The sequence below is a fragment of the Euwallacea fornicatus genome, chromosome 19 (assembly GCF_040115645.1).
Source record: "Euwallacea fornicatus isolate EFF26 chromosome 19, ASM4011564v1, whole genome shotgun sequence".
In the NCBI taxonomy this organism is placed as follows: Eukaryota; Metazoa; Arthropoda; class Insecta; order Coleoptera; family Curculionidae; genus Euwallacea; species Euwallacea fornicatus.
In genome coordinates, this window is record NC_089559.1 from 979,732 (window position 1) to 992,228 (window position 12,497).

General features: G+C 38.1%; 2 protein-coding genes across 7 annotated transcripts in view; one reads left to right on the top strand and one right to left on the bottom strand.

The window, feature by feature from the left end:
• LOC136345351 (uncharacterized) overlaps positions 1 to 9,601 on the bottom strand; it is a 70,512-nt gene extending 60,911 nt beyond the window's left edge. Inside the window, exons 1-2 of one of the 3 annotated variants that reach the window (XM_066293555.1) lie at positions 9,382 to 9,601; positions 5,406 to 5,630 (exon numbers count right to left, since the gene is read on the bottom strand). In XM_066293555.1, coding sequence (XP_066149652.1) covers positions 5,406 to 5,499 — 94 coding nt within the window. In that variant the 5' untranslated portion in view covers positions 5,500 to 5,630; positions 9,382 to 9,601. Of the gene's footprint in view, positions 1 to 16; positions 84 to 5,405; positions 5,736 to 9,381 lie in introns of those variants that run through there. The other 2 variants (XM_066293554.1, XM_066293557.1) reach the window with 2 other exon arrangements.
• Positions 1 to 12,497, top strand: part of LOC136345345 (A disintegrin and metalloproteinase with thrombospondin motifs 12-like) — an 88,866-nt gene that overhangs the window by 67,488 nt on the left and 8,881 nt on the right. The window lies entirely within an intron of this gene.

Genomic DNA, 12,497 nt, shown 5'->3' on the forward strand with positions numbered 1-12,497 from the left:
ACTTCCTGGTACTAACCTTTGCCTTGTCTAGATTCGATTGTAGCCCTAATGCACATTTTGACTAACCCGATTTCAAGTAGCAGTTCCGCGATACTGATCGTTGAAGATCGACCAGATAATCATCGAGAAAATGAAAAAATTAGCATGGAATTCCTAATCGCATTCAACATTGAACATGTCGCTCGTATCGTATGATAATTGTTCGGTTGCAGTATTCTCCCCTCGAGTTCGTGCCGATATTAACCATCCTACTCAAACCAAAATTTAAGGAAACAAAATCAGATGGTACTTGAACCCTGATACTTGGTGCCCTTGGAGATGATGGTCCTCGGGGAATCCCAGAAACCTCAGGCTTGAAGAGAAACTCTACGCTTTTCTACGAAGTTTAAGTGACTTCAATGACTTGTGTGGTTTGTCAATTATTATTTTTTGAAAATGATCGTTATGAAATCCGACACTTTCCAATAACAGAGGTAAGTAGTGTACCTAAACCTGCTCTCAACCGTGCAAAAATTCCATTACTAATAGCACTGGAAAAAGTTTCAATTCTTATATAAATTGATGACGACAAGAATCAATATTTGCCCAACATCACTATACAACCTAATCAAATTCTTCGGGATAGGTTTCAATGATTTTCCCTTTGTTTTATCTTGTTTTCATAAGATCCGGAACTAATTAGTCGCACGTCCACTCACGGTCAGTTTTAATGACCAATTTGCATATTAAATTCATGTTTTTCCTACACTTTGGGACATTTATTCAAATACATCCCGAGCACAATGGAAACACACCGGAAAGGGAGAATTCTCCGGGGCAGAAATGCGGAACGATGCGAAAAGTGATTGTTTTGCTACCAAGCCTGGGTAATAATTGTTTTCGAAGCTTAAATCTTCGAAACCAGAGCTTTCCATTGTTATTTTACCACGAAAATTGTTGTTTGTTGCAGCAACATCGAAAATAGCGAATGTCTGCTAAAATTTACCCTCTTTCAGTCATCACGGCACGCCCCTGACCTGTGTATTGTGGGGTTGGAAATTTTGCTGCTTCAAGAGAGATATCCGGTAGTGAATAAAATATACAGAGTTGGTTGTTCGCCATATATAGGTGCTATGGAGGAAATGACATTTTGAGCTCGCGGAAAATGCATGGCGGGCAATTGGTCCTAGCATGAAGTACTTTTTTTTCAGAATTTAATTCGAAAAAATTAAAATTAAAGCCACTCCTTCGGCGCCAATGAGTTCATGCGCGAAAATGATGTAGGTCAAAGCTACATTTCAAGTCTAAACAGTTACAGTTTTAGCTAGCAGAAAACCAAAGGCGTGCAGGTCGTGCAATTGCTTACAGCAGTTGTTTCGTATTTTAACGCGATTTAGTGCGAAACATCGAAAGTCAAAAGCCACTGCTCCTACGTCAATGAGTTTGTAGGTAAAAGCGACCCTAGCAGCGCTTTTCGATGTGAGGCAACCATAGTTTGGATACGCTAGAAGTCAGAGGCGCGCAGATCACGCAACTACCAGCACCACATTTTTTTCTGATATTGTCAGAATTTAATTTTACAAGCCATGGGCCCAAAAACGCCATTCCTACGCCAATGAATTTGTAACGCGATATGTGTAAACAAAATATCTATGAACCATAATTTCGATTATAATTTACCATAGTCCTTCCCCTCCTTATGCACATCCGATTCTTTGGAATGGCGATGGAAGATTTTACCAATTGTAGAGAAATGTCTATTGTATGATTTCACTGATTTTCATTACATGAAATGGAAATTTTACTATTTACGGGGGTACACCGGCTATATGAAATATATAGAGATGAGTGACGTAGCAAAATTTTCGGGAAGAAATTTCCTTTTTGTTAAGAACTTTTCTACGGGTGTTTATCAGCCCCTCTGATGCCCCTCTGACGCTTTATATATACCTAGGTTGTCGAAAAATTAGCATATGCATAGAGGAATGTCTGAAGTGTTAGGTAAGTAGCAGTTAAATGTGCAGCTTTCGCTTTCCTGAGAAATAAGGTAAACCTATTATTTGGGTTTTTCCCATTCTGGCGCGACACTGACATTATCAATGATATAAAATATACTCTAGTATATCTGATCATAATTTACGGGAATTTAGAGAGACCAATAATTACATACATTGATGTCAATACTGCAACGATAATAAACCCAGTGGCATTTAGTAATGACGCACGATTTCAACATGGGATGTCGTTCTTGTTTTCAAATTATAACTGCATTGAGAGCATATGATTCATACAATTTTACTATTAACCTAAATTAACTCATTTTATTTAAACTTTTAAATATTTTAAGATTAGCTCAACAATGAGATCGAGATACGGTTTAATCTCAATATCCTTTCTTAAGGGCCTTTTCGAAACCCTGCAAGTTACGAAAATGTCGAAATTGATCGTTCTTTTAGCACTTTTCCAATATGATTTGGGCTTAATCGAATTTGCAATGGTGAAATTTGCCGCTCTCGTCACATTGGCCGACTCATTGAAAAATTGCCGACAATTGGATGTAATTGGAGGTATCCTTATTTACAAAGCTTAAAATACTCTCTTGTTGGTTTCTTTCACTTTTATGACTTCTTTGTGTGGCTATATTTATACCCGCAGAGGTAGGCAGTTACCTACTCTCTAGCAAGTTTCAAATTTTGATTTTCTACACAGGGTGTTCGTGAAACACGCGGCAAAAATTCCGGGGTGGGGGATTCCCTAAGCTGCTTTAAAAACATTTTGTCCTTCGATGATTTTTGAAAAGTCCCGTTGTTCCGCAGATACGGGGCGAGAAAAATTTTCGACGATAACAATATTTTTCTACTAAATAGATGCTGTGTGATATAGAAAAGAGAACACCCCGTGGAAACGGTTTTTTTTTAATCATTTTTGGTATGTATGTTTGTATATGGAAACGCAAAAAATAATTAAATTTCCATTTGTATTTATCAATATATTTACGAGTTATCGGAATTTTTTTTACCATAAAAATTGCAATAAAATATCAACAATATGACTGCAAAATACCAGTTATTGATGTATGGTGTGCTTAGAATGTGCTTTTAAGTGAATCAAATATGCCTAGACGTGGAACGCAACGAAATTTTCATCAACTGAGAGCGTCTGAGGGAGGTCGAATAGTGAGTCTACGAGAGACCGGTCGGACATTTAGGAAAATCGTCACTAGATTGAACCGTAGCGGAAACACTATAGTGAGATGTTATCAGGCATGGTTCTAAGGAGATCAAACTGGCAAAAGAAGAGGTGGTACTGGACGATCCCGAAGAACTACAGAACGGCAAGATCTCCACTTTCGAATTATGGCCTTAAGAGATAGGTTTGTCTCCTCGAGGACGCTGGCGGATCAGTGGGTTACTGTGTGTGGAAGGACCATTAAGATTCGAACCACTTATTGCCAGATAAGAAGTTTTAGGCTCATTTCCTACTGTACCCATCTCAGTGGTGCAGAGAACGGGTACATTAGAATCTGGAATGGGATAATATCGGGAAACTCTTATTAATCCAGTTTTGCAGCAAAACAACGCACGACCACACGTGACTAGAGTGACTATGGATTTCTTTAAACGAAATGCAATCAATTTGCTACCTTGGCCACACCGACCTCCAGACCTCTCATCGATTGAACATGTATGAGATGCTGTAGGTAGAAGGTTGCATAATTTACTCCATCCCCCGCGAACCCCAGCGACGCTATGTCGTGTCGTGTCCAGTTAGATGGGATCCCCCAAGAAGACATCAATCACCTCATTAGATGCCTGTCTAGACGTGCACAGGGATATATAAGACACTGCGCAGGACCGACAAATTATTAATTTCTTTTTTGCTTTTAACAAGTAAATTTGTTTAATTTTTTAATGAAGTATTTGTTTTAGCGTAAGAAACATGCGTACCAAAAATTATTTAAACAAAACCATTTTTACGGGGTGTTCTCTTTTCTGTGTCACGCAGTATAATATGTAAAGCTTCTCAGCCTACAACAACTGTTGAAAATGATTATTTCAAGTGAAGTAATCACTGCGAAGTCCACCTCGATCAATCCATATCTCGAGAAGTTAGCGTCTTCAGTAAAAGGATCAGCGTCAGTACCTGAGTCTTTCTCTGTCGTGTCCAGCGCATTGTGCTCCACTTCTGGCGTTCTTACTCTCATTGGTCTCTCTTTTTTAATAATAACATAAGGGAATCGCTGGATTGGTCGAGATGGACCTCACGTATGGTCTGCTCGATCCCCGGACTTAAACCCGCCTGATTATTTTCTATGGGGAATCTAAAATCATTCATTTATGATGTTCCAATGGAAAGTGTGGAAGGTTTGAAAAATCGGATCGTTGCTGGGTGCAACTTCATAAGAAACGACCCTGGTGTTCTTGTGAAAGTTCGGCAGTCAATGAAGAGAATACTAGATTCTTGCATTCTTGCTGGAGATTGTCATTTTCAACTGTCCTTGTAGACTAAGAAGCTTTGTAAGTAATATTTTATAAGAAAATGTTGTTGTTGTCCAAAATTTACCTCGTCCTGTATCTTTAGGACACAGACTCTTAAAAAATTATCAAAGGATCAAATGCTTTTAAAATAGCCCAGGGAATAACCCCCTGAATTTTTGTTGTATGTTTGATGGGCACCCTGTATATCTAGGAAATTCGTAGAGCAAAACGAGATTTCTTAGGAAACGGCTAAACCACATCTCTCAGTTTCCGAGATACAGCGTCACTTTGATATTATTGTTATCACGAGTTCCTCAGACTCATTTGCTCTTTCATATGTCACGCGTTAAAGCCTCGTAATATCGACAATAAATTATTAACTCGACTATTATACAATTCTATTTACAACAAAATTCCATCAACCACCGTATAATCTGCATAATAACGTTGCTAAACCATCACTATGTGTATGTTTCTTAATGCCAATGTTTATGGGCTTTGGCAATCGTTTATTAACGCGCAGAGGTTATCGGCTGCTTTGACTGGACACCGTTTTGTTTATATCACTAGTGATGAGAGTGACGCCATAGCAGCATCACTGGGTATGCAAAAGTCCCATTAAAACCGAACCCAGCTTGACGTCCTTCTATGCCAACACAGTAGTATATCAAGGTGATTTCGGTCAAAGAAATTTAGTGGACATAAACAGAACCTTGATCCTCCCATGGGGTCAATATTGTAGGAAATTTCCATCAGAAAAGGCAGAAATCACGCAATAATGCCAGTGTTACTGCCGTAAAATCCCATGAACAATGAAACGTTTCACTCTTCAGGAATAATAATCAATCAGCACTCGTTTTAGAACCGTTTTCACTACTATTTAACATGTAAAATAAATAAGAAATTTTGCGAAATGCTTTCTCTTATTCCATTGGAAAATATTTTTACCTTCATCCACATGGGTGCCATGCTTGAGATGGTGCAAATGGGCATAATAGTGGTGATGGTGCAAGATGCACTCCAAGTCGGTGCAATTCAGCATTTTGGCACTACACAAAGTACTGTCAAGTCACTGTATTACCACAATAATCCTATTAGAACACCTTCCAGCACTTCATAGCGATCACTGTTGCTGATGGTAATGATGATGATGATGGCTCTAGGAGGTTTAAGCTGAAATAAAAAACACTATCAATAAATGAGTCATTTAAGACCAAATATGCTTAATTGTAGTGTTTTCCGCGTTATCACGAAAGCTCTCGAAGAAGGCTCAAGTGTTACTGAATAAACAAATACGTAGAAGTCTTCTTCGTAGGCCAAGCTAGAGATATCTTCAATAAGAGGTCATAAATGCCACGAGGCGACGAGATTCGACAAATGGAGTATGACGTATGTTATGCAATTGCCCAAATTAGGTACCCACGCATCTTCGGTCTAGACCAACGAGAGGTTCCAAGTGAGCGAGCAAGGTTGTTGCGAGGTGCCCGCTATAACGTATTTAAATGTTTTTTTTTTGGGCAAACTGACGAGAAGGTGATTGCAGATCCACCTGATGTTCTTCATGAAGGTGAGAAGCTTAAAAATACCAAGTCTAGTAGGGATACAGATGGGATCCTGGTGACAACCGAAAACCGCAAAATGAAAAAAACTCGCCATGGGTCGAGTTATTTTCGAGGACTGGTATCAAGTAAGAGAACTGCTATACGCCACTGAGTTTTTAAACTTTGTGAGCCTCGGGGATTTTGTACGGTTACGACAAATAACGCGTTAATCTAATAAGGAACAGAGCAGTACTGGCAAGCAGTGATACACGACATCAGCAAAAGGAAAAATTCATAATGCGTGAATTCTTCTTTGGAAAGCAATTTTTGAGCAAGGCAATTGCGAAACGCCACTGACATTCTTTTATGTTAAAAGTACTAAGTTTTGTCCATAGGAATTGCAATAGTTAGGTCCTCAATGTGGAAAAAAACAGAGGCGCACTGGAAGGTATTCCTATAATATCAGCAAAATAAAACTTTTGAGGAAATTCTGATACAAATTTCATGACAACAAGTCTACCAGGCCAATAAGTGTTCGTTCATTAAGCGTATTTCATTGTCTTTATAAATAGTATAATAAAAATTTAATTTAAAAAACGAAAACGAGGTATACGGAACGTTGCAAGAAAAAATAATTCCAAAATTAAGGAATTAATCGAGAACGATTACTTAGAGAAGGCACAAATTATGGTGCGCTAATGAGTTGCTACGGATTAAAAGACTAATTTTCTACAAATGCAAGCATTTCTACCTGAGTACTGTAAACGACAGTGACGTACTAAAGAAAATGTTACGATGGACTAAATTAAAAGAACTGAAAAAGTCAATTTTGGAAATTTCCAGGGGGGGGGGGGGTCAAAAGATATGATACCACATTAAGTTTTTACACGTTAAGAGCCCTAACGATTCTCAATAATTAAGACTACTGGTGCCGTAATGGAGTAAAGAACAGAGCCGTGGTGAATGTTGGTTGATCTTTGAAGTTTTCATTAGTTCTGATCTGAATCGAACCTCTCTCACGGTTATTCTACTTGCTAGTGCCTCCATCATCAATACTTACTTACTTCCAGATATTCGCAATGGACTCATTAAGGTTAATTTTATTCTTAAAATAACATTAGACACTGTATCAATAATAAGTCTGAGATAAAGAGGCGATTAGTTGGTCAAGTAAATACGCACTCAGGAATGTCCAGTTCTCAACAACAAGCACGAAGCATTTTCGGTTAATTGAAGTACTAAGAAATTTCATCATTTACCAGTGAACTTGTAATGGCTTAAAGCGATATTGACCTCTAATACTTGAGGTGAACAAAAAGTCAAGATATTGGTGACAAGTTTGCTCATCCGTCACCTAAGTCCAGATCGATGGTTCCTGCGCCTTCGCTGGGACCCAATCGGACCTTGGCACCCCATCCAAGTGTCACATCTTGGTCAATGTGTACGTGGATATCAGTGATGTTTGGGAAAAAAAGGCAGTGATAATTAATTAAGTGAATGAAACCGCACTGCACCGACCTCAATCACTCGCGACATAACAATAGAAAAATTCAAGGTTAGTTCGGGTTATTATCGAAAAGTTCCGTAAATACCCATATACTTTTATGGGTTTTTATCGGCTGGGTTTCGTTCAGGCAAACTACCTCGAAACCGCTCCTTGATGCTACGTTTAATACTGAAATACTTGACAGAAGAGCGGATTTTTTGCGTAACCTGTATAGTATAGAGGTCGTGTTCATAAAGACACACCATGTGTGATATTTCTTATTCCCACCCCATTTTTAATTAAGTTAATCGCTGATAGCCAGCTCTATGTTCTATCGCCAGCTGGGAGTCTCTCAAAAGAATGGGCCAAGACCCCTTTAAAACTGAATTTTTTGTTAAGCCGCTGGAACATACAGGAGTATAGAGGCACGGGCGTACTAGAACTCAATACAGAACGAAATCGGAAATGGAAAAAGTGCGAAAATTGCGAACAATTTCTTGCTGCTGAATATCTTACTGTGCGCCAATGACCTTCTGGCCACTGGAACACAGGAACGTAGTAGATTGAGAAGCAGCATAATAACAGAATTTTTACATAAAACATTTTTTTGTATAAAAATTAAGGAATTATATACTTCCAGGTTTATTTACTAGTGCATGTCAATAAAATTCTACATAAAACGGTTTATAATCAAGTAATTTGAGCACTTTTAGGATGAGCCGCTGGAAAACGAATCCGAAAGAACTCCAAGGTAACAACAAAATTCTGATATTCTCAGGAACCTCTTGGTGCCAAATTTATTATGTACTCCAATGATTTTTTATATATTATCGCTTTCAGACCTCTTCAGAAACCATGAAAATTATGGGAGCGAAACTATGAATACCAGAGACGTGTTGTATCAAAATGCTTCACAATCTCGTCAGAAATCCTGAAAAATTGATTACGAACCACTTAAAAGAGAGGAAATTTCATTTCTTCATTTTGTTGAAATCCGAGGAAAATATTTATTTTTTAAGTGATTTGTTTGTTTTTTTATTCCGCTGTCTGTAACCTCGTTACACTTAGAGATAGAGAACCCTACTCAGTGTCATTTTAGAACGGAACATTCCTCAGAACCTACATCCTCATAAGATTGCCGCAAAAATACCACCGGAACAGATTAAATTGCCCCCTCCCGCTCTCCCCCCAAAAAAAGCACGATTTGGTACCCAAAATCCGATTGCTAGAGTGAGTGCCAATTCACACACACACATGCATTTAAACCACCATAATCAGATTCAAACAGCAGCCCGTTATGAACGACCTGACCCTACCTGAACCATTATCATATATGAAGGCAAGGGCTCGATAATAATTGTTAATAATGTTAATGATGATGTCAGAAAATCGCATTAGACCATACAGTACAAACTTAATAAAATGTAGATAATCCTTGACATATAAAAACTAAGCGGTGTTTTATTCTAATTGATTCTGGTTTATTGAATCTTCATTACCTGATGAACACAATGCGGATGCATATGCAATTCTCCTTAGTAAAGGTGCGTCTTGACGCATTATACATTGGGAGACTTGGACAACAAATAAAAAAAATAGTACTAGAAATCCCTTTAAAGTTCAGTCAAAACCCAACTGAACCCAGTGAACATATACCCAAGTTGCAGCTCAATGCTAACGATGTAATTAAATGGTAATTTCCAAGGTGTTTTGGGCCGACTTTTCAAATCGATGGATAAAGGAAGTAGCTCCGGTGCTGCCTCAAATTACCAGTAGCAAAATATAATATTATATCAATTTCTATAGTTAAAAGGTATTTGGAGCGGTACCACCTGCCAGGCAGTGCTTGGTACCACCACAATCTCAAGAACTTAATCAAGCATTAAGAACTACATACTCAGGTATAAGCAATCCAAGGTCCCACTTGCAAGATCAAAGACCAAAATGTCCATGGGTGCATTTACTGCAGTGGTACCATCTATCCTATCATTGTTGATTTCACTATCACGGGTAAAAACGAGAGACACCTATCCTATCGCCACCACCACGGATCAATTACCACAAATAAATAAATAAATAATTGATTAAAGTTCGAGATAATGAAGCAGCAGCGAAAAGAAATCGGTACTACTTGGTACTACGTGAAATAACGGTGAACTGAAAATGAGAATGGTATGGTATATGTCGTCGCATGCCACTCGAAAGGAAGGTATTAAAGAATTCTCGGTGTCAGACAGTCTATGGGGGCTACTTTCTAATGGTCTGATCAAGTGAGACGATGGGAGATGGTACCTTTATCAGATATTATGCATTTTTATCAACTTTTCATGAGAAAACAAGTTAACCACTTGAAAGTGAGAGCGGATCAATTCGGGGGTTTTTCAGTCCCGAAGATGTCATAGAGAATGACGATAGAGTGACATCGTTTGCAACTCATAGACGCAAATTTGATGTGGGATTGAGCCTAAAAACCACAGTCTGAAATCGATTTTAAATGCTGAAGTCATGCAATGATGTTAAAAAAACATCGACCTGACGTTTGTACGATACCGACTACTAACATAATTTTGACGTATTTGTAACTTAGTTTTATGATCTACTACTACAGGCAGTGGCGGAGTGGGTCTCCGTGTAGAATTTTTTTTTCTGTTTAGGGGTCATAATGCTGCGCCCCTGGTTTTTGAGCAATCGCGTTATGAATTTTTCCGGATCTAATCGATACTTAGAGTTGTGAGCCAACGGCATAATCAGTGGTGGAACCTGTTCATTTCAAATCTAAAAATGTTGAAATTTTGGTTTTCATATCTTAAAAAATTGGAATTTAACGATTTAGTAATTCCTCCCATTACGACTCTGGTTTTTAAGCAATCTTAATGGTACCTTTTCTAACTTTGATATACGCGGTGTTTTTGAATAGATAGTAAAAAATTTGACGGGTGAACCCTGAGCCAATAAACAAACAAATCAGACACCTTTACAATAATGTACCTGTAATGAATTCTTTAAAATTTAGTTTTCATATCTTCATTCTACTATGCGTGTACACCTCTGATTTTTGAGCAAACATGGTGCGAATTTTTTTAGATTTAACAGATACCTGCCACTGTGTTCTCGGTCCATGTTCAATTGATAACAGAGTACATTCATTTGAAATGTAGAAAGTATTTAAAAAATTTGGATGTCATATCTTTGTAAATTAGGTTTAAATAAGCCCTTAACACATTTTTATAGCTTTCATTTGAAATCATAGTCAGAAACTCCAAGATTATGCGTGTTCAACCACTCGTCCTGAGGTTCGCCTTTGCAATTCTTGCATTTGCCGCTGTCGGTCCAACCACTGGTGTTTTGGCATTCAGCTCCACACTTAGCTGTACTCGTTTTTTTTAGTTTTGTATCAACATTTATCGCAGCAGAATTTCAAAATCGTACATTTTCCCATTTGAAGAGAAGTAGCTGGGTATTGACGTACACTCTACGAGTTACACATACATAAAAACGCCCTTTTCTCCACGAGCAAAGATCACATTTGCACATGCGATGCGATGCGCATCCAAATTAACCCGGAAAGTGAAAAATCTGAATCGGGAAAAACCGAAAAATTCGAATTGACCCAAAAAACCGAATGTCGTCGGTGGTTTTCGGATTTTTCAGACTTCGGGTTGATTCGGGTATTCAGGTCTCGGATTTTTCAGACTTCGGGTTGATTCGGGTATTCAGGCCTCGGATTTTTCAGACTTCGGATTAATTCGGGTATTTGGGTTTCAGCTTAATTCATTTTTTGGGGGTTTCGGCTTTTTCGGGTTAACGGCCATTTTCCAGGTTTCGGCCGACCGCATCCAACGGGAGCTTTTCCCGGATATCGCGTTTTTCCACTTCCATAACAAAGGAAATAGACCTGCACCGTATGAACTTACATAACGCATTAAATCACACATACATATTCATCATTTCCCACTTCCTTGTAGATTCATCTGGGATTAAAATAATAGATCTACAATAATCTCATATATTTGCACAAATTTCTCTCCCCTGGTGCGTGTTGCGCAATCCAATGATACCGAAGTACGATGATACTGATTTAGCATTATTATTTATGTAGTTTGTTAACAGATCCTTGTAATACTGTCCTTAATATCTACCTTGTCCTTAACTGTATTTGCTTTTGTATGTAACAATGCTGTTTTTATTGTTATTTTGATTTTTTCCTTTAGGCTCAATGTCACTATACAGTAACAATTCCCAGTTACATAAAACAAAATTTGAATTTACAATCCTATAAAAGGAAAAGCAGGCATTTTTGTTGATAACTTTTGATTGAAATTTGCAATTTTCCCTGCGAGGCCAATAAGAGAGTAATTATTGTAAACCAATATTAATACTAATTTGCTTCAAAACAAAAATTACTAATTACACTGGTTAATTTGCCAATCAAGCCGAAAAGTATCTAATGATCGTCAGTAGCCTTGAAGTGGAAATCTAGAACTGGGTGGGGCAGTATTATGTGTGAAACCGTGCCGTAAGTAGCAACCACACATGGAAATATTCATTAATGATGCAGAAAAAACGTTTTTGCAATTTTCAGATGTAACATTGTCATATGATATACGTGAGTTGCATTCTTTCCTCAACCATTTCGAAACCTCACGTGACAATCAAAACCGGCACTCAATCAGGTTACACCGATTACACCAAAAAGCGTTACAAGGCGTGAAAGTTCTGCAGTTGCTTTTTTTGTGAAGAATTATCATACAATGATTTACGGCGGTTTGATTATGTCATGGTGAAAAATGCATATTATTCACACAATCTGGGTCATTTTGGTCTCCAATAAACCAGACTGTTTGTCTCCAGGAAAACCAAACCAGTCCTTATCGGATTTTTCCTTCTTCAATGCAAGGTGTGTCGATCTTTTTACTTTCTTTGCTGCATTTTTAGCTTCGTAGAAGATGATGAGGTCGTTGGTGAAGAAGTCCTTTTGGGAAGTTTCGAACGTAATTTAGTACCCCGCGAGGT